General features: G+C 38.5%; 2 protein-coding genes across 2 annotated transcripts in view; both read right to left on the reverse strand.

Annotated features, from left to right (window-relative positions):
- sec61b (SEC61 translocon subunit beta) overlaps nucleotides 1-27456 on the reverse strand; it is a 288067-nt gene that overhangs the window by 28590 nt on the left and 232021 nt on the right. The gene's annotated exons all lie outside the window — the stretch shown is intronic.
- Nucleotides 360-10618, reverse strand: LOC133660486 (phospholipase A and acyltransferase 4-like). Its single transcript, XM_062064024.1, has 4 exons — nucleotides 10565-10618; nucleotides 4748-4871; nucleotides 4350-4651; nucleotides 360-449 (listed from the first exon to the last, which is right to left on the reverse strand). Exons 1-4 carry the CDS (start codon nucleotides 10616-10618, stop codon nucleotides 360-362), a joined length of 570 nt encoding a protein of 189 aa, XP_061920008.1.

Below are 27456 nucleotides of genomic sequence, written 5' to 3' on the forward strand. Positions count from 1 at the left end.
GGCTGCCGCATGGACGTTATTAGCAGATGATAGAGCGTGTGTGGCTTCATTAGAGGTCTGGTTGGTGGGCAGCATGCCGCTGTCTGGGTCGTTATCACAGAGGTGAATAGCAGAAGGTCATTGTGTTTGCGCTCGGGCTCCTCCTCAGCCCCGCCACAGTATAGACATGCTCCTATTGACATTCCAGCAGTACTAATAAACTACCAAACACAAAGTTTCTCCAGCCGCTTTGTTGGAAAGTTTTGTTCTGTCTTTATTGTGCTTTGTGGGGGCGCTGATACAAGTATGGCCTTTGCTGTGAGCACATGTTGGAAAGCAAAATAATTGAATCTGCTTATTAGGATAATTGATATAAGAGCTTAAGTTTCTGTCTCCATCCGTTGCTGCATTATCAGTTCAAGGGTTGCAGTTGTTTCAACGTGACCGCTGCTCTTTTTCTGGAAAGGAATCTGAAAACAGAAAATGAACATTTATACAGTGGAACTTGCTTATGTCAACAACCTGTCTATACATTTAAACGATTCCAATTCCTCACTTTGAATCTGGTAACCAATGATTCTTAAATAGGCACGGTCATCGTAAAAGTTTGCATGGTTTACATCAGGTGGCTAACCAGAGGTATTTTTTAATGAAATGTCCCATTGTATTAACTAAACAAAAATGTCCTATCAAAAAATAAATGGTGGCAGCTATTTCTTCTTCGTTATTCAATGCACATTCAGCCGCTATTTCTTCTAGTCGGGCATTAAAACTAGGAATTTAAATAAATAAAATAAAAATTGGAACGATTCCTTGAGAATCGAATGTTAGCCCCGGTTCCCATCGAGGCTCAATGTTGATCAACTCATCAAGTCCTTGTCTACCATATTTTTATTGTTACTAAAAATCAGTCAGTTATTTACATTTAGGGTGCTCAAAAAATTTGCAATTTGTATTTATTCTGTTTCTAAATCGATTCCTAATTTTAAAAAATAAATTAAAATACATGTTCTTTATATATAAATTTACTTTTTTAGAAAATGAAACATCCAGCACATTAAACAACTATTATTGATATAATTATTATTTAATTTAATTATTATTGATATTATTTAATAAGTATTGTATTTGCTTTTTTAAATTCTCAATTGCTTTGTAAATTTATATCCTAAGTATTGCAAAGCTGGGTGTAGGGGTTGTTGTATTTTATAATACTAGATTATTATAATGTGATTTATGTAAATAAAATGTAAAAAATAAATGTTTAAAAAGACGTTTTTTTAGGCCATGTAAATGCGCATATAAATCATACCCTGGCAGCAAAGAGGATATTTTGTAAACTGTAACCTGTATTGCAAAGGTTGTATTATAATTTATATGCAAAATAATATATTATGAGAATCATGTTGAACCAAGAATCGATTCTGAATCGAATATTCCCACCTCTATTCAACAGGTGTTGTAATATTTTTCACACAGCATCAAAAGGTGCTCACAGTGACTTCCTGTTCAGTGCGAAGTAAGCTTAAAAATAAAAGCACGGCAGTATTAAATTTGCTCACAGTTACAACAAAAAATGCAAGGCTGTCAAATTCATGTGACTGACAACAAGTGATCGCAATCTATCATGTATCCCACAGATTTATAACCCAATATTTATTTTTACCTCAAAAGCTTCTTTACTTTAACCACGGATGGTTACTTAAATGCGGCACGCACGGGTTATCAGGTTAATGCATACTGTACATCAGTGCAAAGATGAGTGAGGACACTGACTGGTGTGCTCGTATTTGCGTGCCTCTATTTCGACTGCATATTTTCCCTGTCAGCCATGTTGTAGTTTTTAGCGCTTCCACATGGAGTCTACTGACAGATATAAGTTGGAACTATACGTTACTTTGTATTAAAAATGGCAACAGCCGAGGATGCATGTGCATTTATGAGCAAGTCAATTTATACCATCCATCCATCCATTTTCTACCGCTTTCCCTCTCAATCCGCTGACGTGACAAATTGTGCAAATTCCAAATGTCTCATTTGGAGGAAGCCAAGATTGTTAAGCATATCCCAAATACACAAAAACTGGTACCTATAGGTAAGAAAAGTTGGTTTTGCATAATACCGTAAGTCCCTTTTAGAATACACTCTGACGGGACTTAAAGGGGAACTGCACTTTTTTTTTTTGCCTATCATTCACACTCCTTACGTAAAACAAGAACACATGTGTTTTTATTTTTTTTAATGCATTGTAAGTAGTAAATAGATGTCATCAAAAGTCTGCTTACCAAAGAGCCTATGGGAGCCACTCTATTCTGCCTACAACACCCTTAAAAACATCCAAACCCCTCCATTAGATTTTTATATACATGATGTAAATATATATGTAATGTAGTAACAGGCACATTTATAATAACATTTAATATTTAAGTATTTTGCTCATTATAAGCATATGTGGCACATTAATTTTTAAAAACGCATTACTACGTTTGCTTTTTTTTCAACAACATCACTGATTACTACTCACTGCAAACTTTATGAGAGCCAACAAACGTAAAAAAAAATCACTTACTGTACATGGTCTGCTGTCATCATATATTCTCGTTTAGATGAATAATGACTCGTAATCCTTGCGAGGAAACGGTAAGTGAACTCAAGCGTCTTTCAGTGTGTTTCTCGCCATTCTGGGTGTAAATTGGCAGTCAAAGTGTACCAACTTGTCGGAATACGTCCTCATCCTTCTACTATCCAGGTGAGAGGCATGATTTATGATCTTCAATAAACTTCCAAGGAGCAGGGAGTTGAGGAATGTGCTTACCAGTCGATGATGTAAACATAGGGACACACGGTAGTAAACATGTTGCAGCTATTAGTAGTTTGTCTGCATTAGCGGTTACAATATTTATGTGACTAAAACTTCATTAATATTCCAGTCACGAAATGTAAATGGAGTATTGTTGGCACTTTTTGGATGTTTTTTATTGGGTTTTATGGTCGGCATAGAGAACCTCCCATTGGCTCCGTTGAAAGCGGACTTTTATTTACGTTTATTTACTATTTAGAATGCATAGAAAAAAAATACATCCGTTGTCTTGTCCTTCATAAAGATTGTAAACAATAGGCAAAATTCCCCCCCAAAAGTGCAATTCCCTTTTACCCTGTCACCAAGTTCTGAGCAAATAAATTACGTATATTTATTAAAACATTATAAAATGTTCTTGTTCGCCATTTTGACAATGAAATTGCATTTGTGTCAAAATATTGGGGGATTTTTTTAAAGTTAGTTTAAATTATGCAATCAAGTAATTTACTGTGCTTAATCATGATTAATAGCGATTCAAAGTGTGATTAATTTGATTGTAAAAAGGTAATCATTTGATAGCACTACTAGTAATACTGTATACAGTGTATGACTTCTTACCATATTTAATTGGTTTGGGTTAGAGATGTCCGATAATTGCTTTTTTGCCAATATCCGATATTCCGATTTTGTCCAACTCTTGATTACCGATTCCGATATCAACCAATACCGATATATACAGTCGTGGAATTAACACATTATTATGCCTAATTTTGTTGTGATGCCGCGCTGTATGCATTAAACAATGTAACAAGGTTTTCCAAAATAAATCAACTCAAGTTATGGAAAAAAATGCCAAAATGGCACTGCCATATTTATTATTGAAGTCACAAAGTGCATTATTTTTTTTTAACATGCCTCAAAATAGCAGCTTGGAATTTGGGACATGCTCTCCCTGAGAGAGCATGAGGAGGTTGAGGTGGGCGGGGTTGAGGTGGGGGAGGTAGGGGGTTGCGGGGGGTGTATATTGTAGCGTCCCGGAAGAGTTAGTGCTGCAAGGGGTACTGGGTATTTGTTCTGTTGTGTTTATGTTGTGTTACGGTGCGGATGTTCTCCCGAAATGTATTTGTCATTCTTGTTTGGTGTGGGTTCACAGTGTGGCGCATATTTGTAACAGTGTTAAAGTTGTTTATACGGTCACCCTCATTGTGACCTGTATAGCTGTTGACCATTCACTTGTGTGTGTAAAAAGCCGTAGATATTATGTGATTGGGCCGGCACGCAAAGGCAGTGCCTTTAAGATTTATTGGCACTCTGTACTTCTCCTTACGTCCATGTACCACTCCGTACAGCGGTGTTTAAAAAAAGTCATACATTTTACTTTTTGAAACCGATACTGACAATTTCCGATATTACATTTTAAAGCATTTATCGGACATCTCTAGTTGTGGTTTAGCCTATCTCAAAATCTTTTACATAGTTAAAATATTTTGACTTTAGAAGAATAATACAATAAAGATATCCGTGTGAATATCGGTCTCCGTTGCAGTAGGTGAGTGTTACCAAAGCCCACCTGTGTGCACACTGCTTGGCCGTAGCGAACAAAGGTGGCAAAATGCTCGCTGTTGAAGTTGATCAGGTCATATTTGAACTCCTGATTCATAAACGTGTGACATCGATGCATCATCAGCTCCACCATGGAAGGAACCAGCTGGTGTTTGGCATTGTTGACCCGAATACGGACTCCTGCCGGCAGTCGGATATCGGCGATGGACTCCGAGGAGATTGTGGTCTTCTTCAGAACACCGTCACCTTTGGACCCGGGGAGCATGAACTGCACGAGGCTGCGACACGCTTTCTGCGTCATGTTCTCATCTTTGGAGCGAGAAGAAAGGACAAGCGTACCAAGCTCAGGCAAAACTTTTTCGTTTACTGTCACTTTACAAATGAAATCATATTTCACTCTCTCACCTCCAACTCCAAAATGGATCACATGACCTTTCCCCATGTAAACTCCCCAGAGAGAAAACCCCAAATATGGATGGGTAAACTCTATCAAGTCTCCAATCTCCGCTGTGGACACGCTCTTATCCATCTAGACAGAGAAATCGTTTAAACAAGCAGAAATGTGGAAACGCATGTTTTTTAATCTCTTTCAAGAACAACAAGTATCAGTTTGTTTGGCCATTGGCACTTTTTAAGTTGTTAATGTTATTTTTATTCTTACTCATATAGGGCCTGATGTACTAAGATCCAAATACCACATGCTAAACAGCATGTGTAATCTATGGAATTGTGTGTACTGTTAGTGGGTGCGTTGCATGCAATCTACTACACCAGGGATCGGCAACCCAAAATGTTGAATTAGCCATATTGGACCACAAATACAAAAAAGTAATCGGTCTGGAGCCGCAAAAAAATAAAAAAACTTATATAAGTGTTATAATGATGGCAACACATGATGTAAGTGACTAATTAGCTATATTAGCCTACTATCAAAATTACTTTAAAAAGGCTTATACAAGTCTTATAATGAAGACAACACTTGATGTAAGTGTCTATATTAGCTATATTAGCCTACTATCAAAATGACTATGTGTCGCAGGCTGACGCAAATCTTTGTTGACAGAATTGTTGAAATGTAATATTTATTCTACACATTTTTACAACATTATTAAAACTTCTCAGAGGGTGAAATAACTCCTGGAATTGACTGTCTTAGAATGGGCAAAGGTATAGATGTGTGTGTCCAAGTTAAATGAAACAGCAGGCCGTCTTCTTCTAATGGATTTATTACAATCTTTGCAAGCTGGGTAACGTTTGCTGTGGTCTGGAACAACATGGCGCACAAACAACTATCAGAAATGTAGCCAATATTACATACAGATAATGTGTCATGAAACAAAAATAAACTAAATACACAGGGGACATAAATAAAGAAAATTAAATGAGCTCAAATATACCTACAAACGAGGCATAATGATGCAATATGTACATACAGCTAGCCTAAATAGCATGTTAGCGTGGATTAGCTTGCAGTCATGCAGTGACCAAATATGCCTGATTAGCACTCCACACAAGTCAATAACATCAAAGCTCACCTTTGTGCATTCACGCACAGTATGAAACGTTTGGTGGACAAAATGAGACAAAGAAGGAGTGGCATAAAACATGTCTTTCTATGGCAGCGTCGGTGAAAGTTGTACATGTAAACAAACTGTTGAGTCACAGTCCACACAACGGTGAGTTCAAAGGCCGCTGAAATTGGTAGGACAAAACGGCGCTCACCAAATACTTACATCAGTGAAGCACAAACGTATTTAACAGTGGGCTTTCTAATAATTAGGAAGGTTTGTGTCGTGTGTGTCCTCCTACAGAAACCATATTAAAACAAAAACATTTTTCACCCCATTTTTTTTCCATTTCCATACATTTTTGAAAAAGCTCCATGGAGCCACCAGGGCGCCGCTAAAGAGCCGCATGTGGCTCTAGAGCTGCGGGTTGCTGACCCCCATACTACACCATGGAGACACTCGTTTATTTACTTCACATTCCTTCTATCATGCTCCTGTGGCATTTTGCTATCAAACAAGCAGCAGACATGTACCACTTTTTATGGGCATTTAAGAAGTAGTCAGATGAAACCCCGTCTTGTGTGCGTTGCTGATGCACTCATGGCAGACAAGTCAAAAAAAGTAATACTTCAAGAAGTAGTTTTTTTTCATATAGGAAATATTTTAATATAAATTCTAAATGAAAAAACAAATACCATTTGAAAAAAACGCCAGCAGACATTGAAACATCCATCCATCCATTTTCTACCGCTTGTCCCTTTTGGGGTCACGGGGAGCGTTGGAGCCTATCTCAGCTACAATCGGGCGGAAGGCGGGGTACACCCTGGACAAGTCGCCACCTCATTGCAGGGCCAACACAGATAGACAGACAACATTCACATTCACGTTCACACACTAGGGCCAATTTAGTGTTGCCAATCAACCTATCCCCAGGTGCATGTCTTTGGAGGTGGGAGGAAGCCGGCACAGAAAGATCCCGAGGCCGGGATTGAACTCACGACTAGTCAGGACCTTCGTATTGTGAGGCAGATGCACTAACCATTGAAACACAATAATTTATTTAGGTTTGATCCCTTAACTCACCTAGCATTCAGCTATGAAATTATAAAAGGATGTTGCTGTATAGACAAGAGCTGCGTTTTCAAAATAAAAGCAATATTTCAAAAATTTAGACAAAGTACATTTGTGACTTGTAGATTTTTTTCCATTAAAGGGTGTTTTGCGTCTTGAGGTGTAATTCTTGTAAAATCTCATCCTGCTAGACTGCACTTTAAAGAAGATATCGCAGCCACGGCTGTTGTCGTTATGTCAGTAGAAGACAAAGGCTGAAAGGCAACGTCCTCACAGCCCTTCTGACTTTACTGTTCGGGCATGTGGGTCTCCGAGACTGCGGGTCGGTGGCCGGAAAGGGACCTGCGAGACAACCCGATGCAGCACTGCCGCCTCGCTCCACCCATCCGACAGATAGGAACCAGACAAGACGACCCGTCTGCCCGAGTTGTCCTGCATCGGCAATTAAGTGTTTATGTGATGTCTAAATGCGAAAAAAGTGTTTCCATCATGCTTTTGTGAAAAACTAAATATCAAAACCTCTCAAAAACCACCTAATTTTAGCGATATTTGACAGTTTTTTTTAAATATGGGTGTTTCCATTACCAGTTTCTTATTGCGATATTTAGGTTTTGCGCATTTCTAGGAGTAATGGAAACGCAGCTATAATGTCTAATATTTGTTTTTATTTCTGAAAGATCATGCAAATAGCTATATTTTATTAAAACATATGGAATTTCATGCATTTTCAAAGCTATAAATGACCAGGAAATGGTAAATTTTGGAACTACTAGGAAAAACGGAATATTTGTAAAATTGCAGGTTAGCTTGTGGGTTATTGACATGACATGCAAAGTTTTGTTTCCAAGTGCATTGATTGATTTTTAAATAATGTAAACAATTCATGTTGTAGTTAACTTTAATCTGTAAGTTTTTAAGTATTCAAAATAACATTTTTAATATTTTTTGGTTAAATTTTTTTTTTTTTCCTTTAAAGTTCATTGAATAAAACATTTGTTAATGTTTTGGCAGGTCAAACCCCCAACAGTCTTTACTTAAAGGTGAACTGCACTTTTTGTTTAGAATTTTGCCTATTGTTCACCATCCATATGAGAGACAAGAAGACAAAAGTGTTTTGGTTTTTTTAAATCGAATTTGTAAAAATCGGCTAGTTCTTGGGGGTTGGCCATGCAGCAAATGGGATCGACCCATTCTACCTCTAAATCACTTTGAGATGCACCCAAAAACTGCCAACGATACTTCATTTACGTTCTGTAACCTGTATAATAACCAAGCTGTAGCGATATTGTTATTGTAAGAGCGAACACTGAGGAACTCTTTTTCTAGCGTAGTAACACATCGCCTTGGCTATACCTCATGCTACGGTATTAGCCGTAAGATAGCTTTTGCTCAATAGTACACCAATCTGCACTGACTGAAAAACATGAACTATCATATTACATTGTCTGGAAAGTATTAGCCCAAATGTCATGTTTTGTTTGTACACCGCTAGCTGGACAGCGTATGTACTGTAGTTGAAATAACAAACAAGACAATTTGCATGTATCATGATCAATATTACAGTGACTCACTCAATGGACAGTTGTCTGTTTGGTCAAGCTTCTGGGGAAGTTTTTCCCAATTAATTTTTTGGTATGACCGCCATTTATGTCTGCATAGCTTGGCTCCAAGTTCCACATTTACAGCGTCAAGTCACACCGACCTCACTCTCTCAGCTTCCGTCTGCTCCAATGTCTCACTCTTCCTTTGTGTTCACTTTTATAATCAGCAATTCATCCTCTGTAGATTCAGCTTCAAAAAGATAAAGTTGTCAATCCTCATTTGTCCAAAAATAGTCGTTTTCGTTGTCTGTTACCAAGTCTGCCATGATTATAACACATCCACGTTTGTTTCCGGTAGTTGGAACACAGTTGTTGCCGGAAGTCGGAAGTGCGCTTTTATGGAAACTGAATTAAATGTTCTGAGAACATGTGTTCCAGTATTGCTTAAAATGACCAAAATACAGCAAATATTGTACTTATTACATATGTTTATGAACGTGTCTGTTACTACATTATAGTATATATACTTGCAGTCTGTATATAAACATTGCTGGAGGGTTTTGAAATTGTTCTAGGGGGCTTTGAAGGCTACAACGGTGACTCCCATTAGCCGCATTTTCCAATTGTTTTTTTTATCATCTTTAGAATCCTAAAAACAAAAAGACATCGTTCATTTTCCTGAGGGAACTCTCCTGAAGGAATCAATAAAGTACTATCTATCTATCATAATGATTGTGAATGATAGGCAAAATTTCCCCAAAATTGCAGTTCTCCTTTAACTTTTAAAAAGTATACTTTAATTGTAGTAAATATGTCAAATTTGTATATGACAACCCAAATTGTACAAATATCAATCATTTTAAAGCTACTGACATAAACTCATTTGACAATGTGTATGTTGTCAAATGTCAGGGAGGCAAAACCAGAAATGATTACTTGTTATTAATATAATTATTTTAAGAGGTAAGAAGTAACAGCAGTAAACAGAATGTTGCATCATCTACAACAGCGTTTTTTAACTATAGGGCGCCCCCTAGAGGACCGCCAAAAATAACTGTTTCTTAGCTGTGGTACTCAGTTGTAATACACTTTTCCACCACTTGTCGCAGTAATGACGATATCAAACAAATAGAAGAAGTCTGGAGCTAAAGTCATTATCGAAGTTTTGTAAGCGCAAAAATTATGACTAAAGTGGTGAAGCCATATTTTTATTTGCAGTTTAATTTTAGTGACCATTTAAGAGACATTTATTGTTATTAATTTAGAGGGGTTTTTTTTGTTAATTTTTGTTTTCAGATAATGATAAAAGAAAAAAAAATCTCCTTTAGAGTCATGTGAACTTTTCATGCCACTGTTGAACTGTCAAGTTCCATCCATCCATCCATTTTCTACCGCTTGTCTTTTTCGGGGTCGCTGGGGGTGCTGGAGCCTATCTCAGCTGCATTCGGGCGGATGGCGTGGTACACCCTGGACAAGTCGCCACCCTATCACAGGGCCAACACAGATAGACAGACAACATTCACTCTCACATTCACACACTAGGGCCAATTTAGTGTTACCAATCAGCCTATCCCCAGGTGCATGTCTTTGGAGGTGGGAAGAAGCCGGAGTACCCGGAGAGAATCCACGCAGTCACGGGGAGAACATGCAAACTCCACACAGAAAGATCCCGAGCCCGGGATTGAACTCAGGACCTTCGTATTGTGAGGCACATTCACTAACCCCACCGTGCTGCCAAGTTGTTTTTATCAAACGCTCATACTTATATTAGAAATTACAGTAGTGGCAAAAGTCATACATTGCCACTGGAAGGAATGTTACTAAATTGAATAAATCATGTTGATTTCAGTATAAGATCATGTATTACATTTAATAAATGTTTATTAGATTTGTGATACACTTCACAATTTAAAAGTTATGTATAATTTCACATGAATTAGCATTTGCATGGCTGCTTATTTATGTTTATGATACAGTTTCAATATATTACCCAACATTGCCAGTCCTGCAAAAGTACTTCTTTGCAAACAACATCAAAGTTTCCTTCTTGATGAAGACCTTGCCACATTGCTGCCTATTAAAATACATAAACACAAGCTCACCTGTTTCCACATCACTTGCGAGAGAAGGTTGTTCCACATTCCATGACGAGCCATCGTTCCTCAGCTCAGGAGAACAAAAAGATGAATCTTTCCGTCAGCTTGTTTAATAATCAGCTTGTATGATAAGGTAACGCCTTCATTATTCCTGATAGCCTTGACTGATGCAGTAAGAAGATAGTTTGTTTAATATGTCACTTATTAATCTGTTACATAAAACATAGTTGTCACGTATTTTATTGGTCAGCACACAAGTTCAAATTATTTGTGGTGAACTTGTTTTAAACTTAGATGATCATTTTCTCTTTTTAATGTCTAATTTGTGCTTTTTAAATGTATTTCATAGATTTTAATGTCTATCATGTATCGTTATTCCTGAACAGAGGAGGATGTCTGCGACACCTCCTGTCTCACACATACAACACCCTCCTTTTAACCATTCCTAAAAGACTTAGCCTCAAACAAATAACAGGAGTTAGAAACATTCTGGTCACCTTCTGTGAGGAGTGAGGGAAGCCATCTATGTCAAGGTTGCAAAACCATCCAACACCACATGTCAACCATTCCTAAACGACTCTGCAATTTAGCTTCCAACAAACAACATGAGTTAAAAAACTTTCTGGTCACAGAAGGTGACCAGAATGCCATTTGTACCATTTGTTTACAACTGAATGGATTGCTTACGCGGGGGATTCCGAGTATTTTGGACTGGTAGTAGTCGATCCACAGCGATCGTTCTGCCACATTCTCCTCAATGCTTATGAGGGGAAATTACACTTTAAAGGCCTACTGAAACCCACTACTACTGACCACGCAATCTGATAGTTTATATATCAATGATGAAATCTTAACATTGCAACACATGCCAATACGGCCGGGTTAACTTATAAAGTGCAATTTGAAATTTCCCGCTAAACTTCCGGTTGAAAACGTCTATGTATGATGACGTATGCGCGTGACGTCAATCGTTGAAACGAAAGTATGCGGACATTGAATCCTATACAAAAAACTCTGTTTTCATCTCAAAATTCCACAGTATTCTGGACATCTGTGTTGGTGAATCTTTTGCAATTTGTTTAATGAACAACGAAGACTGCAAAGAAGAAAGTTGTAGGTGGGATTGGTGTATTAGCGGCGGACTACAGCAACACAACCAGGAGGACTTTGACTTGGATAGCAGACGCGCTAGCCGCCGAACTCACTTTAACTTCCTCCGTCTCCGGGCCGCCGACCGCATCTGTGATCGGGTGAAGTCCTTCGTCGCACCGTCGACCGCTGGAACGCAGGTGAGCACGGGTGTTGATGAGCAGATGAGGGTTGGCTGGCGTAGGTGGATAGCTAATGTTTTTAACATAGCTCTGTGAGGTCCGGTTGCTAAGTTAGCTTCAATGGCGTCGTTAGCAACAGCATTGTTAAGCTTCGCCAGGCTGGAAAGCATTAACCGTGTAGTTACAGGTCCATGGTTTAATAGTATTGTTGATTTTCTGTCTATCCTTCCAGTCAGGTGTTTATTTCGTCTGTTTCTATATGCAGTTAAGCACGATGCTATCACGTTAGCTCCGTAGCTAAAGTGTTTCGCCGATGTATTGTCGTGGAGATAAAAGTCACTGTGAATGTCCATTTTGCGTTCTCGACTCTCATTTTCAAGAGGATATAGTATCCGAGGTGGTTTAAAATACAAATCCGTGATCCACAATAGAAAAAGGAGAGAGTGTGGAATCCAATGAGCCAGCTTGTACCTAAGTTACGGTCAGAGCGAAAAAATATATGTATTGCACTGCATTCTAGTCCTTCACTCTAACGTTCCTCATCCACGAATCTTTCATCCTGCCTCAAATTAATGGGGTAATCGTCGCTTTCTCGGTCCGAATCGCTCTGGCTGCTGGTGTAAACAATGGGGAAATGTGAGGAGCCTTTCAACCGTTGACGTCACGCTACTTCCGGTACAGGCAAGGCTTTTTTTATCAGCGACCAAAAGTTGCAACTTTATCGTCGATGTTCTCTACTAAATCCTTTCAGCAAAAATATGGCAATATCGCGAAATGATCAAGTATGACACATAGAATGGATCTGCTATCCCCGTTTAAATAAAAAAAATGCATTTCAGTAGGCCTTTAACGGCTGTCATTGGCTTTGACAGTTAGCATTAAGCTCGTTTGCATTAAAACAGTTGTTTTTCTCACTAGGATAGGGCGAAACCATCCTTGCCCAGCCACACTCTCCTGGTTTTTGGAATGTACATTTTTGGGGTTTTGGCACCAGCCGCTGAACTAGATCTCACCAATCTAAGTCTATGAGCACGACCAGATGAAGCCTACTCGGATGAGCGGCGAAACGTCTTCCAAGACAAACCAAGCAGTCCAGTTGCGATCGATTAAAATGCCCTGAGATGACAATGACCTGGATGAATGAGAACCTTCATAGACAATATCATTAGTATGATTATGTCAATTTGTATGTGTGACTTGTAACACTTTAACATGTATAACACTCATTATATACAGATACCTAATGTATACTTCATTTTGTTATTTTATACTACTGAATATCTAAATGTATACTTCACCTTTGTCATTCTGTACTACTAGATACCTAAATTTTATACATTAATTTTGTCATTCTATACTAGTAGATTCCTAATGTATACTTTACTTTTGTCATTATATACTATTGGATACCAAATGTATACTTCATTTTTGTCATTATGTACTACTGGATACCTAAATGTATATGTTGTATGTTTCATAATTTGCTACCTCCATGTATCCTTAATTTTTGTCACACTATAGTACTAGATACCTAAATGTATACTTCACTTTTGTCATTCTATACTACTAGATACCTAAATGTATACTTAATTTTAGTCATTCTATACTATTAGATATCTAATATAAATGTTGCCATGTTATACTACTAGATACCTAAATCTATATTTTCACTTATGTCAATAACTTTTACTTTTGTCATTATACACTACTGAATACCTAAATATATTATTCACTTTTGTCATATTGTATACTACTCGATACTTCCATAGATACTTCACTTTTGTCATTCTATACTACTAAATATCTAAATGTATACTTCACTTTTGTCATTCTATACCAAATATACACTTCACTTTTGTTACTATATAACAAATCTATTATTCAGATGTATCTTTATTTACTACTAAATACCTAAATGTACAATTCACTTTTGTCATTATACACTACTAAATACCTAAACGTATATTTTACTTTTGTCATATCAAGTACTACTGGATACCTGAATATATGCTTTACTTTTGTCATATGTGTCATTGTTATTATTATACATACAATATTTACCCGCTTCATTCTTTTCTTCTATCCTTTTTGATTGTCAACCACTGCAGTTTGCCCCTCCCTTTCCAATGACATAGCCAAGATTGGGAGGATTGTGGGTGGTTAGTGTACTTTGCTGCACATTTCTTACTACAGTCGTACCTCAGTTTTGATACGTCACACTTTTATATGTTTAGTTTTTGTTTTTCCAAATTATACCTTGGTTTTCGTATAGTAAAATATTAGAAATAAAAAACTATGGGGGCAGCACGGTGGAAGAGGGGATAGTGCGCCTGCCTCACAATACGGAGGTCCTGGGTTCGATCCTGTGCTCGGGATCTTTCTGTGTGGAGTTTGCATGTTCTCCCCGTGACTGCGTGGGTTCCCTCCGGGTACTCCAGCTTCCTCCCACCTCCAAAGACATGCACCTAGGGATAGGTTGATTGGTTACACTAAATTGGCCCTAGTGTGTGAATGTGAGTGAGAATGTTGTCTGTCTATCTATGTTGGCCCTGCGATGAGGTGGCGACTTGTCCAGGGTGTACCCCGCCTTTCGCCCGAATGCAGCTGAGATAGGCTCCAGCACCCCCCTTGACCCCCAATGGGACAAGCAGTAGAAAATGGATGGATGGATGGGCCCAGACAAAGTTGCGAGGACTAACACTTTGAATAAAAATGGAGATATAATGCGTATTTATCAATTTAATTCATGTTTTTTTTAATGTATTTGACAATTTTTTCTGAATGTAAAACTGCAAAGTCCATCCAAAAATGGGCGATGTCATGATCGCGCCAATTAATGCAAATTCAACCAAGTCCTGTAAATTATGCGCGACCTGGCAACTTTGTCCAATGTTCGCAACACCCCCGGCACATTTTGGCGAACCAGCGCCATTTTTGTGAATCTAATTTGTTTCTGAGCGGCATTCAAAGCTTGTTTTTGTTTATTGTGTAGATGAAGCAGGAACAGCAACTTATAACAGTATATCAACTCTTTATTGCTCAAACAGCACAATTGTTGTCATGCTGCATACTTTAGATCTCCGTCCAGTTTCTGTCTACGGCGTAAGCCTTCTGGGTAATGTAGTATATAAACATTTAGCAACACTGACATCCTGACTTCTTTGTTCATATGTATTTATATATTTAATGAACCTTTATTATTCAGATAAGACAATTGGGAACATATTCTCATTTGCAATGCTGACCTAGCATAGAGGCAGCATTTACATGTTATATATGTTGATCTGTGATGATAACCTCTCATCGTCTTTCATTTCCTAACAAACATTTGTGCTGTAGACCAATCAACGGTTCACAAATGCTCTTAATGTGCAGGTGTAAATGTGTTGGAACATAAATGAATCATCAGGATGGACAAACACTTTCCATGCGTAAAAAACATATTTCTGAAATTATGATTAATCATTACTACTATTTGTTATAATTATTGCAACTTTCTCTGATTAGTTACAATTCATTAAAACAGTACGGTAATTTGACAATGAGCGCTGAGAAGGTGCTTTTACTGCCATCTAGTCTCTACTTTTAAGTCTGTGCGATATAAATTGATTAAAACATCGATACAGTATTTGTTTTCCAATTTTGTGGAACTCCTGTGCCTATTGTGGTTAATGTTACAAGGAACAATTAAAACCTTGATACCAAATTTATAAAATCACAAGTTGGTTTAATGTCAAAAGCCTTTCTGAAAAAACAGCCATAAATTCAGATAACGATCACAAATCCTAAATATGGACTAATTATAATTATTGTCTATAAAATATGTTCATATGTTTGGCTGTCTGGAAGAGATTAATTGGATTTACATTATTTCTTATGGGAAAATTTGCTTAGTTTTTTTTTTGTAAAATGTTGTCTTTTTTGACAGATTACTCACGGAAACGTAGCCACTAATGCAGGGGCCGCATGGAGGAAAATCTGTGCACACGCGGGCCGGACTATTAAAATCATGGCATTAAAACTAAAAAATATAGACAACTTCATATTGTTTTCTTTGTCTTACTTTGGCCAAAAATAGAACAAACACAATCTGAAAATATTACAATAAAAAATAAAAAATAAGTACCGGCAGTGGTAAAGTCATTCATGAAGGAAAGAAGAAAGTGAATGAATGTTTATAACTGAATAAATTTACATATGCATTCAAATGTGTTTTCTTTTGTATTATGTTTTTTTAATGAATTAAGTAATGTTTATGACAACCTTTTTCCAAAACGCAATATAGAATATGGGATATAACAGGATAATGCATACATTCATAATTTTTTTTCAAAACGGTTATAAAAAAGTGGGTCCCTGGGACCCCATTTTGAAAATTCCTAGCGCCAATACTGATGGAGTATTGGTGCGTGCAAAACAGCAGCAGGCGGCTGTGGCCTGTGGGCCGGTTCTAATACTCATCAAATATCATCCTGGGGGCCAAAGATAATTAATTCAAGATCTTTGACACCCCTGCACTAATGTAGTCATGGCATGTTGAGTGCACTGCATATTGCTGTATTTGCACACTTACACACTCAAAAATAGCCTGTGTTTTTGCCCTGGAGGTAACATATTTTAGTCCTGTGTCTGCATCTTTTTTATCAAAGTGCTGCACTGGCAATTTTCTTTGGTCCCATAATTCCCTATTTCGCAGTCCATAAAAACGCACAGAAATGGAGTCACCATCGCGTGGGATTCTTTGCAAACGGCTAATTTTGTTACACACGTTTGGCCGTATGATAACCGAACAACATACGAAACCTACTGTATTTGTGGCATGTTGAGTGCACTGCATTTTTCCCTACTTCCGCACCTATGCACTCCAAATGTTAAGTGTAAGTGCGGGGGGAAAACTATTGTGTTTTTGCAGCGCATGTACAAACCCCGTTTCCATATGAGTTGGGAAATTGTGTTAGATGTAAATATAAACGGAATACAATGATTTGCAAATCATTTTCAACCCATATTCAATTGAATATGCTACAAAGACAACATATTTGATGTTCAAAATTATAAACATTTTTTTATTTTTGCAAATAATCATTAACTTTAGAATTTGATGCCAGCAACACGTGACAAAGAAGTTGGGAAAGGTGGCAATAAATACTGATAAAGTTGAGGAATGCTCATCAAACACTTATTTGGAACATCCCACAGGTGAACAGGCAAATTGGGAACAGGTGGGTGCCATGATTGGGTATAAAAGTAGATTCCATGAAATGCTCAGTCATTCACAAACAAGGATGGGGCGAGGGTCACCACTTTGTCAACAAATGCGTGAGCAAATTGTTGAACAGTTCAAGAAAAACCTTTCTCAACCAGCTATTGCAAGGAATTTAGGGATTTCACCATCTACGGTCCGTAATATCATCAAAGGGTTCAGAGAATCTGGAGAAATCACTGCACGTAAGCAGCTAAGCCCGTGACCTTCGATCCCTCAGGCTGTACTGCATCAACAAGCAACATTAGTGTGTAAAGCAGGGGTGGGCAATTAATTTTCACCGGGGGCCGCATAAGCAACCCGGGCACTGCTGGAGGGCCACACGACAATATTTCAATTAAATTTTGCTCAATATTATTTTTGATATACCGTAAGATAAATAATAATGATGATAATAATAATAATAATTAATAATAATAATAAGAATTTAATTTAACCTAACTTAACTTTATACAAAAGCAGATTGCTTTTGATGGTCACTTTATCCTGCATTATCCAACATTTTTCCCCGTCAGATTTGGACAACCATCTGTTGTTAAAAATAGTTTTTAATCATATTTATTTTATATTGTTTTTTATATTGGTTTTATATGTAATTGTTTTTTCTTTTTATTCAGTCATTGGTGGAGCTAAGGATAATATTTGAATATTGTTTTTAATATTGTTGTGCAGCACTTTGGAAACATTTTGTTGTTTAAATGTGCTATATAAATAAAGTGGATTGGATTGGATTGTCACACCTGCCAGCTTGTCCCATTTCAGTCCTAACATGTCCAAACACGCATTTACCTATGTGAACAAGACATTACCTGTGGTTGTCTCTTTAATTGACTGCATGGCTGCCAGCTACTCCATGATTTGAAAGTCTGCAGTTATCCCATGTAAGAAGAAGAGCAGCTGGGCGGTGTCACGTACATCACAGCTCTCATCCAAAGTTAGCGAAAAACAGTCCATGTCTCCGGGCATACAGCGCAACAAAGTCCAATAAGCACTCCTTAATAAAGTCTCCGTCAGAAAACGCCTTACTTTTTCTGGCGCTTTTGTGAGAAATGACGAAACTTGTCCTGACGGCTGCATCTCTGGGGGTGTGAAATATGGCAAAAAGTCCTTGTTGGGTTTGCAGTTTTACCATCAACGCATCAGCCTCCCTTGCGCGCGCTTCATCCGGTATTTTTCCTCGTGTTTCATCGTGTAGTGGCGATTAAAATGATATTCTTTAAACACAGCTTGTGTACCACAAATTAAGCACACGGCTCTACCTTTAATTTATGTAAAGAAATACTTGCCAGTCCATGTCTTGTTGAAAACACGGCATTCGTCATCAACTTTTCTTTTTTTAGCGTCTCATCACTTGTCTCTATGCACCTTCACTCACAGGTTCCCCCCGGACATACGGCCATAAATAACACATTTCAAAATAAAAGCAGCACAGTTGTATTGCGCGCACAACATAGATGTTTTTTAAACTTTATTTTGTACTTTGTGATTGCGCCGTTCAATTCACTCACAATCGCACACGCGCATACGTCCACACGGAAGTAATACAAATAACGCTTTTCAAAACAAAAGCAGCACCGTTGTATTGCACACTCGACATAGATACTTTTTGAAATTTATTTTGTAATTTATAATTGGCCTCACGCGGGCCGGACAGGGATGCACAAAGGGCCGGATGCGGCCCGCGGGCCGTAGAATTCCCAGGTCTGGTGTAAAGGATATCACCACATGGGCTCAGGAACACTTCAGAAACCCACTGTCAGTAACTAAAGTTGGTCGTTACATCTGTAAGTGCAAGTTAAAACTCTCCTATGCAAAGGGAAAACCGTTTATCAACAACACCCAGAAACGCCGTCGGCTTCGCTGGGCCTGAGCTCATCTAAGATGGACTGATACAAAGTGGAAAAGTGTTCTGTGGTCTGACGAGTCCACATTTCAAATTTTTTTTGCAAACTGTGGACGTCGTGTCCTCCGGACCAAAGAGGAAAAGAACCATCCGGATTGTTATAGGCGCAAAGTTGAAAAGCCAGCATCGGTGATGGTATGGGGGTATATTAGTGTGCCCAAGACATGGGTAACATACACATCTGTGAAGGCGCCATTAATGCTGAAAGGTACATACAGGTTTTGGAGCAACATATGTTGCCATCCAAGCAACGTTGCCATGGACGCCCCTGCTTATTTCAGCAAGACAATGCCAAGCCACGTGTTACATCAACGTGGCTTCATAGTAAAAGAATGCGGGTACTAGACTGGCCTGCCTTTAGTCCAGACCTGTCTCCCATTGAAAATGTGTGGTGCATTATGAAGCCTAAAATACCACAACGGAGACCCCCGGACTGTTGAACAACTTAAGCTGTACATCAAGCAAGAATGGGAAATAATTCCACCTGAGAAGCTTAAAAAATGTGTCTCCTCAGTTCCCAAAAGTTTACTGAGTGTTAAAAGGAAAGGACATGTAACACAGTGGTGAACATGCCCTTTCCCAACTACTTTGGCACGTGTTGCAGCCATGAAATTCTAAGTTAATTATTATTTGAAAAAAAAAAAAAAGTTTATGAGTTTGAACATCAAATATCTTGTCTTTGTAGTGCATTCAATTGAATATGGGTTGAAAAAGATTTGCAAATCATTGTATTCCGTTTATATTTACATCCAACAAAATTTCCCAACTCATATGGAAACGGGGTTTGTAACACATTTTATATTATTTGGACAAACTTTCCGTAGAAAGTAAGCACAAAGAAGGTGTTTAAATTCAAAAAGAAGGAAGTCAAAGTAGGAGCAGATAGGGAGGAGGCGCGGGCGTCTGCCTGGCCTCCCGGTGCCCTGTGGTGAGGTTCTTATTGAGATCACCGTGTGCCTGAGTGACAGCGATAACCAGCACCCAGGTGCCACTGGCACACGCCGTTTAATTAATTAATGAGACCGCAGGCTTACTTTTCTAATTCCGACCATCCGGCGCGGGCGTAGAGGGGGTCGGCGGGGACGGGGGCGGGGGGTGGTGTACATGTGCTGTAGATATGCCGGCCATGTTGGCGAGGTGTGTTTGCAGGCGAGGGAAGCAGAAGACGTATGAGCACCTCACGACTCTATATCACTTTTCTTGGCACTCTGGGACCTGCTCTCCTTGTTGGAATATTATTACATATGTGTACATTTTTACTGCGTGTTAATCATGGGCTAAATGAAGATGATAATGATGGTGATGAGAAGTACAGAGTTAGTGCATTAATTCTTGCTAGCACAGTAATAATAAGCAGGCCATGGACTGTTGGCCCAGAAAACATCCTGCTCGTTAGAAAAAGGTCTCATTACTAACAAGAATGAAGTGACTTTTATTTTTACTTTGCTCTCTTATTATCCTCTCTGTTCTTCTAGGAGACAGGAAATGACACTAACCATTTGGGAACATAATTATGAAAAAAATAATGGCAGTTTCTGCTTTTTCTTTGGATTTTTGAGCTTTTTTATGTGACCCTTAAGGACAAACCTCAATTTTTATACGTAGGTATTCATCACAGTAGTTCATTTCGACGTTATTGAAATGTTTGACGATGCATTTTCATCGTGAATCACCTACGCCAGGGGTCCCCAAACTACAGCCCACGGGCCGGATCCGCCCGCCAGCTTCCAAAATCTGGCCCGCAGGAAGTCCCAAGTTAAAAAAAGACAACTATATATGTATATATATATATATTTATTTATTTTTATTTATTTTTTATTTTTATTTTTTTATTTTTTATTTTAAATGTTTTATATATATATATATACATATATATATATATATATATATATATATATATATATATATATATATATATATATATATATATATATATATATATATATATATATATATATATATATATACATATATATATTTATTTATTTATATTTATATATATATATATATATATTTATTTATTTATTTATATTTATATATATATATATTTATTTATATATATATATTTAATTTTTTTTATTTTTTTTATTATTATTTTTTTTAATCTGTGCTTTCTAATGCATTTTCTACCACTTGCTAATCTCGGTTTGTCTTAGCCCCTCAGGCAAATCATATTGTCTAAAAATGCATTTTCCCATCTATAACGTGATATCATCGCGCTCCGAATATTTATATATATATATATATATAGACAGCCCTGCCCCCCGCAAATTTTTTTTAACCCAATGCGGCCCCCGAGTCTAAAAGGTTGGGGACCCCTGACTTACACCCTTATGATTAACAATTTCTGATAGTTCTACACTTGTGTGACAGGAAATAGCTCTCATTAACAACACGTTACCTCACTTTATAACATTATCCTTTTGTATGCACTGTACCAGGGATAATCACATAATTGATTTTTGGGGACCCTTTTCAAGTAATCTAATTACCGGGGGGCCGGACTTCTCCCTTCACTATTAGTCGTATTTTGTATCCCAGAGAACCAGCGTTCTCTACAGTAGACATTAGATTTTAGTCTATTTGGACAAAGTTACAGGAGCAAGGACCTTCTGCAAAAAAGATAGTCAAAGATCATCTTTATGGCAACATTTTAGTGTTTTTAAGAATCTGCTGCACAAATGTGAGTCCCTCACAAGTTTTGGAACTGAACTCGCAGGCCACCAGTTGAATAGCCCAGATGATGAAAAAGAGACGACCTAAGATGGAACCTTGAGGAACCTCAATCATATAACTAAAGAAGTTGAACAAATGACTACTGACTGCATCTGAAGTAAACTGGCAAGGCTTGGTTAGTTCGAGATGTTGGACCCCAAAGCAGAGACTCAGTCAAAAAACATTTCAGTGGGTTTATTAACATAAGAGGCACTCAAGGTGTGAAAAATTGCATAAGGGATCTACCGTATTTTCTGGATCATAGGGCGCACCAGATTATAAGGCGCACTGCCGATGAGCGGGTATATTCGGGTCTTTTCTCATACAAAAGCCGCACCGGATTATGAGGCGCATTAAAGGGGTCACCCATCCATCCATCCATCCATTTTCTACCGCTTATTCCCTTCGGGGTCGCGGGGGGTGCTGGAGCCTATCTCAGCTACAATCGGGCGGAAGGCGGGGTACACCCTGGACAAGTCGCCACCTCATCACAGGGCCAACACAGATAGACAGACAACATTCACACTCACATTCACACACTAGGGCCAATTTAGTGTTGCCAATCAACCTATCCCCAGGTGCATGTCTTTGGAGGTGGGAGGAAGCCGGAGTACCCTGAGGGAACCCACGCAGTCACGGGGAGAACATGCAAACTAATATTTTGAAACAAAACGCCAGATAATGTCTGCTAATGGGTGCCATTTTGCGGTCCTTATACACACACCATAGTAATACTTGTATCTCCGACTATGGTAGCCATAATGGGCCAACAACCCATCAAGCGGTGTGGCTTCAAAGTCATACTAAAACATTTTGACAGATTTTTGAGCGCCGTGTGTAACATTCAAAGTTTTGGTGTTGTTTACTGGCATCATATTGCAGTCTACACGTATCTCTTATGTGTGACTACCGTCTACTGGTCACACTTATCATTACACCATGTACCAAATAAAATTGCTTCGAGGTTGGTAAGCACAACCAGAATTATTCTGTACATTAGGCGCACCGGGTTATAAGGCGCACTGTCGATATTTGAGAAAATTAAAGGATTTTAAGTGCGCCTCATAATCCGAAAAATACAGTAAGTCGAAAAACAGAGAGACAGAAGCAAAAGGAGAATGCGGAGAGGCCAAAAAACAAGAGGCACAGTACAAACAAAAGAGGGCAGAACCACAAAAATGCACAAGGAAAAGTGACAACTACGTGCTCATTAACAAACATGCGATGAAGGCTGGAACTGGCAACTAGGATGGCTGACAAGAAACTAATGCAGTCTGACAATCTGGCGACCAGGCTTGTAAAGGCCCTGATTGAAAACAAGCAACATGTGTGAGACTGTAGCACCAGCCCCGGAACATCCAGAAGGTGCAAGGGTCATAGCAGCAGGAAGGGTGGAAAACACACACCCACACTGCAAAAAGTCAGTGTTCAAAAACAAGAAAAAATTAAAGCTGCAAGCAGCGATGGACGGGACCTCCGCAGCGGTTCTTTGAGGGCTCCTAAAATCCAAACCGGAGCAGTAATTAAAACTCTTTCATCAACTTTTAATCAGAAGGGTTCAATCTCTCTCCTGTGCTAATTTGAAGCCGACATGACAAACGCGATCAGAGGAGATAATGTTTGAAAAAAGGTGACTGTTTTTACTCAACTTCTGTTTTGAAGGGGGAATTGCAAACTTCCTGTTGATTTTTGCTGGGGGTTGTCAGTGTATAAAATCTAGGTCTAAGTGAGACCTACATAGAGGTTTTTGTTTCATGTCTCTACGACCATCCTACCGGGAGTTAGAGGCAGTTTTGTCTGTATTTTCTTCCTAGGGGGCGCTAGAGCGCAATTTTGAGGTTTTGGGGTTTGGTTTTTTTTATTAGATCGCAATTTTTGCCAGTCCTGATGTGTGTGTCCAATTTGGTGAGTTTTGAAGCATGTTAAGGGGGTCAAATTACAGCTCAAAGAGGCGGCGGTATAATAATAAAACGTTAGAAATGCAATAGGGTCCTCTGTCCCAAAGGGACTCGGTCCCTAAAAATACAAAAATTAGGGGTATTTTATTTGAACTAAGCAAAATTATCTGCTAATAGAACAAGAACATTTGGCTTGTCAAGACTTTCCAAAACAAGCAACATTAGCTAACCTCAATGAACTCCAAAATACCTTAAAATAAGTATATTCTCACTAATAACAAGTGCACTTTTCTTGGTAGAAAAAAAACGAGACCTTTTTGCTCAATATGTTGAAAAATATTCTTAAATTAAGTAAATGCTAGTGCCATTATCTTGACATAATGATACGCGCTCGGCATTACATTTCTTGAAACCACTAAAACTAATTTATTGTTCTTAATGGAAAGGCAACAAGGCAACCGCTTGTTACTCTCGGGGTCTCCTAGCTGCTCAGGCAAATCATATGGTCTAAAAATGCATTTTTCCATCGATAACATGACATCATCGCGCCAAGTGCGTGCTCTTTCAGTCAATTAGTGTCAATATATACAAATTGTTTTTATTGTAATTTTGAAGAATTTATCTGAGTGTGCATGAAATATTTCTGTTCAAAATTGTTAGAAATGTCATATGTTAAATGTTTAAATATTAACTGTCCGTTTACTGTACTGTGCCAACTGTACTACTATATGAGTACCTATGTTCTATTGTTTCATTTAAAATAAAACGGCAAAGTCCATTTGGCTGTCATCTGTTTTAATTATGAGACATTTTTGTGTCAAAATCATGTTTTTTTTTTCATGCTTGAAATAAGAAATGATTACTTTAAAAAAGTAGTTTTATACTTGTGAGTGTTGATGACACAGCTTTGCATCAGTTGATATTCTAGTTTCAAGCATGTTTTACTCAATATAGGTCATAACATCTCAGCAACAAGCTGTAATATCTTACTGAGATCATTTAGGACCAAAACCCTTAGAACAAGTAAAACACTCTAACATAAAATCTGTTTAGTGAGAAGAATTATCTTATCAGACAGAAAATAAGCAAATATCACCCTTATTTGAGATATTTAATCTTACTTAGATTTCAGTTTTTGCAGTGCACACACACACATGCACACTCCCCTTTACAGGACGCCCCCTGGTGGCCCACCTGGTTTACCAGGAAGGTGACAAGTGGAAAACCGCTTTCATTACTCCTCTCAGACATTTTTAATCATGCCCTTCGCTGTAATCCAGACTCTCACCAACAATGTCCTGTCCTGATTGGATGTATTTGGTTCGTGTACCGAGATCAGGGGTGTCTAAACCTTTTCCACCAAGGGCCGCATAACGAAAAGTCAAAGTATGCGGGAGCCATTTTGATAATATTTTATTTTGTTAAACAAAGTGCTGAAAAAAGACATGACATATTTTTAATGACGAAACTTAGTGTCAGATTTGTGTTAAAGGTGACAAAGTGTACTATTATTAGTTATACTGGGGGTGTCCAAAGTGTGGCCTGGGGGCCATTTGCAGACAGCAGCTTGGGTTTTGTTGGCCTGCAACATATTGCAGGAAAAAAGCTAAGTAAAAATGTACGACGAAAAAAACCAATAGACGTAATGTAATGAGAAAAAGCTGAAATTTTGATACTAATGTGTATTACTGGTCTTATCATCCTCGTCCGGACAGCTGGATCAAAAGAGACGTCAGAGACGCTGTACTCAACCAAAAATTGCTTTATTACAAGCGAGCGTCATTATACAGGACTGCAGTTCCTGGAGGAGGTCAGATCAAAAATGAAGCATTCCTAACTTGGAGAAGCCAAACCTTCAGTTTTATATTCCTACCTCCTGTCTGTGTGTGTGTGCTAAGCCAGGAGAGTGCATCCTGGCCATAAAGGGGATGTTTGTGTGTAAGTGACTGAAAAAGAAACAGATGCCAGTCGTATCTTAGATGTTGTCATTAGGATTAACATGTAGTCTCTTCTCATGGATAGGGCCATCACCTTGGCATACCAAGTACCCATTTTTATGCCATTTCTTCCGTGAGAACTAATCCAATCCACACACAAATGTCAGTACTAAAGGGCCCTATGTTATTATGTGCCCAAACTGAAATGCTACTATTTACTTAAAGGCCTACTGAAACCCACTACTACCGACCACGCAGTCTGATAGTTTATATATCAATGATGAAATCTTAACATTGCAACACATGCCAATACGGCCGGGTTAACTTATAAAGTGCAATTTTAAATTCCCCGCGAAATATCCGGCTGAAAACGTCTCGGTATGATGACGTTTGCGCGTGACGTCACGGGTTGAAGCAGACATTTTGGAATGGCACGGTGGCCATCTTAAGTCGTCTGTTTTCACCACATAATTCCACAGTATTCTGGACATCTGTGTTGGTGAATCTTTTGCAATTTGTTTAATGAACAATGAAGACTGCAAAGAAGAAAGCTGTAGGTGGGATCGGTGTATTAGCGGCTGGCTACAGCAACACACCCTGGAGGACTTTGAGTTGGATAGCAGACGCGCTAGCCAACGCTAGCCGCCAACCGCACCGATGATCGGGTGAAGTCCTTCGTCGCGCCGTCGATCGCTGGAACCCAGGTGAGCACGGGTGGTGATGAGCAGATGAGGGCTGGCGTAGGTTGAGAGCTAATGTTTTTAGCATAGCTCTGTCGAAGGTCCCGTAGCTAAGTTAGCTTCAATGGCATCGTTAGCAACAGCATTGCTAGGCTTCGCCAGGCTGGACAGCATTAACCGTGTGGTTACAGGTCCAGGGTGTCTCCTGATAGTAGAAGTAATAGTAGTATTGTTTATCTTTTGTCTATCCTTCCAGTCAGGGGCTTATTTCTTCTGTTTCTATCCGCAGTTAAGCACGATGCTATCACGTTAGCTCCGAAGCTAACGTGCTTCACCGATGTATTGTCGTGGAGATAAAAGTCACTGTGAATGTCCATTTCGCGTTCTCGACTCTCATTTTCAAGAGGATATAGTATCTGAGGTGGTTTAAAATACAAATCCGTAATCCACAATAGAAAAAGGAGAAAGTGTGGAATCCAATGAGCCCTTGTACTTAAGTTACGGTCAGAGCGAAAAAAGATACACCCTGGCGCCCTGCACTGCACTCTAATCCTTCACTCTCACTTTCCTCATCCACAAATCTTTCATCCTCGCTCAAATGAATGGGGTAATCGTCGCTTTCTCTGTCCGAATCGCTCTCGCTGCTGGTGTAAACAATGGTGAAATGTGAGGAGCTCTTCAACCTGTGACGTCACGCTACTTCCGGTACAGGCAAGGCTTTTTTTTATCAGCGAAATTATCAAGTATGACACATAGAATGGATCTGCTATCCCCGTTTAAATAAGAAAATCTCATTTCAGTAGGCCTTTAAACCTGGTGGTTCGCTTTCTCCAAGATGAATATAAACATTCACCATATGCAAAATATAATATGAGTTCATTAATTCACTTCAATACTGATAACAATACAATTTTCCACACAAAGCTGACACTAAGTTAAAATATAATGTCTGTGTGTCGCATTTAAAAAAACAAAGCATCCAAATATCCCCACGTACTTGGACTTTTCACATTTTCTATTACATTTTCAGCTTTGTTCCTAATTACATTACGAATTTTTGCTTTCTTTTTTTTTTACACCTACAATTTCTAGGATATGTACACTGTACAATCTACAGCCTGTTTAATGTTTTTATTGTGTGACATCATTATTCTTGATAGTTGGACTCTAAAATAGAGAAAAGAGGAAGCTGGAGGCTTAAGTCCTGCAATGCCTGAGCAGTACTCTGACT

The sequence above is a fragment of the Entelurus aequoreus genome, linkage group LG11 (genome assembly GCF_033978785.1).
Source record: "Entelurus aequoreus isolate RoL-2023_Sb linkage group LG11, RoL_Eaeq_v1.1, whole genome shotgun sequence".
In the NCBI taxonomy this organism is placed as follows: domain Eukaryota; kingdom Metazoa; phylum Chordata; class Actinopteri; order Syngnathiformes; family Syngnathidae; genus Entelurus; species Entelurus aequoreus.

Bases quoted from the DNA above. Each gene is read 5' to 3' on its own strand.
- LOC133660486 (XM_062064024.1), bottom strand. From the start codon at position 10,618: ATGGCTCGTCATGGAATGTGGAACAACCTTCTCTCGCAAGTGATGTGG. The intron at 4,872-10,564 runs GTGAGCTTGTGT...TTCTCTGTCTAG, and splicing joins CGCAAGTGATGTGGAAACAG to ATGGATAAGAGCGTGTCCAC. The intron at 450-4,349 runs GTGGGCTTTGGT...TTCTGTTTTCAG, and splicing joins GCCAAGCAGTGTGCACACAG to ATTCCTTTCCAGAAAAAGAG.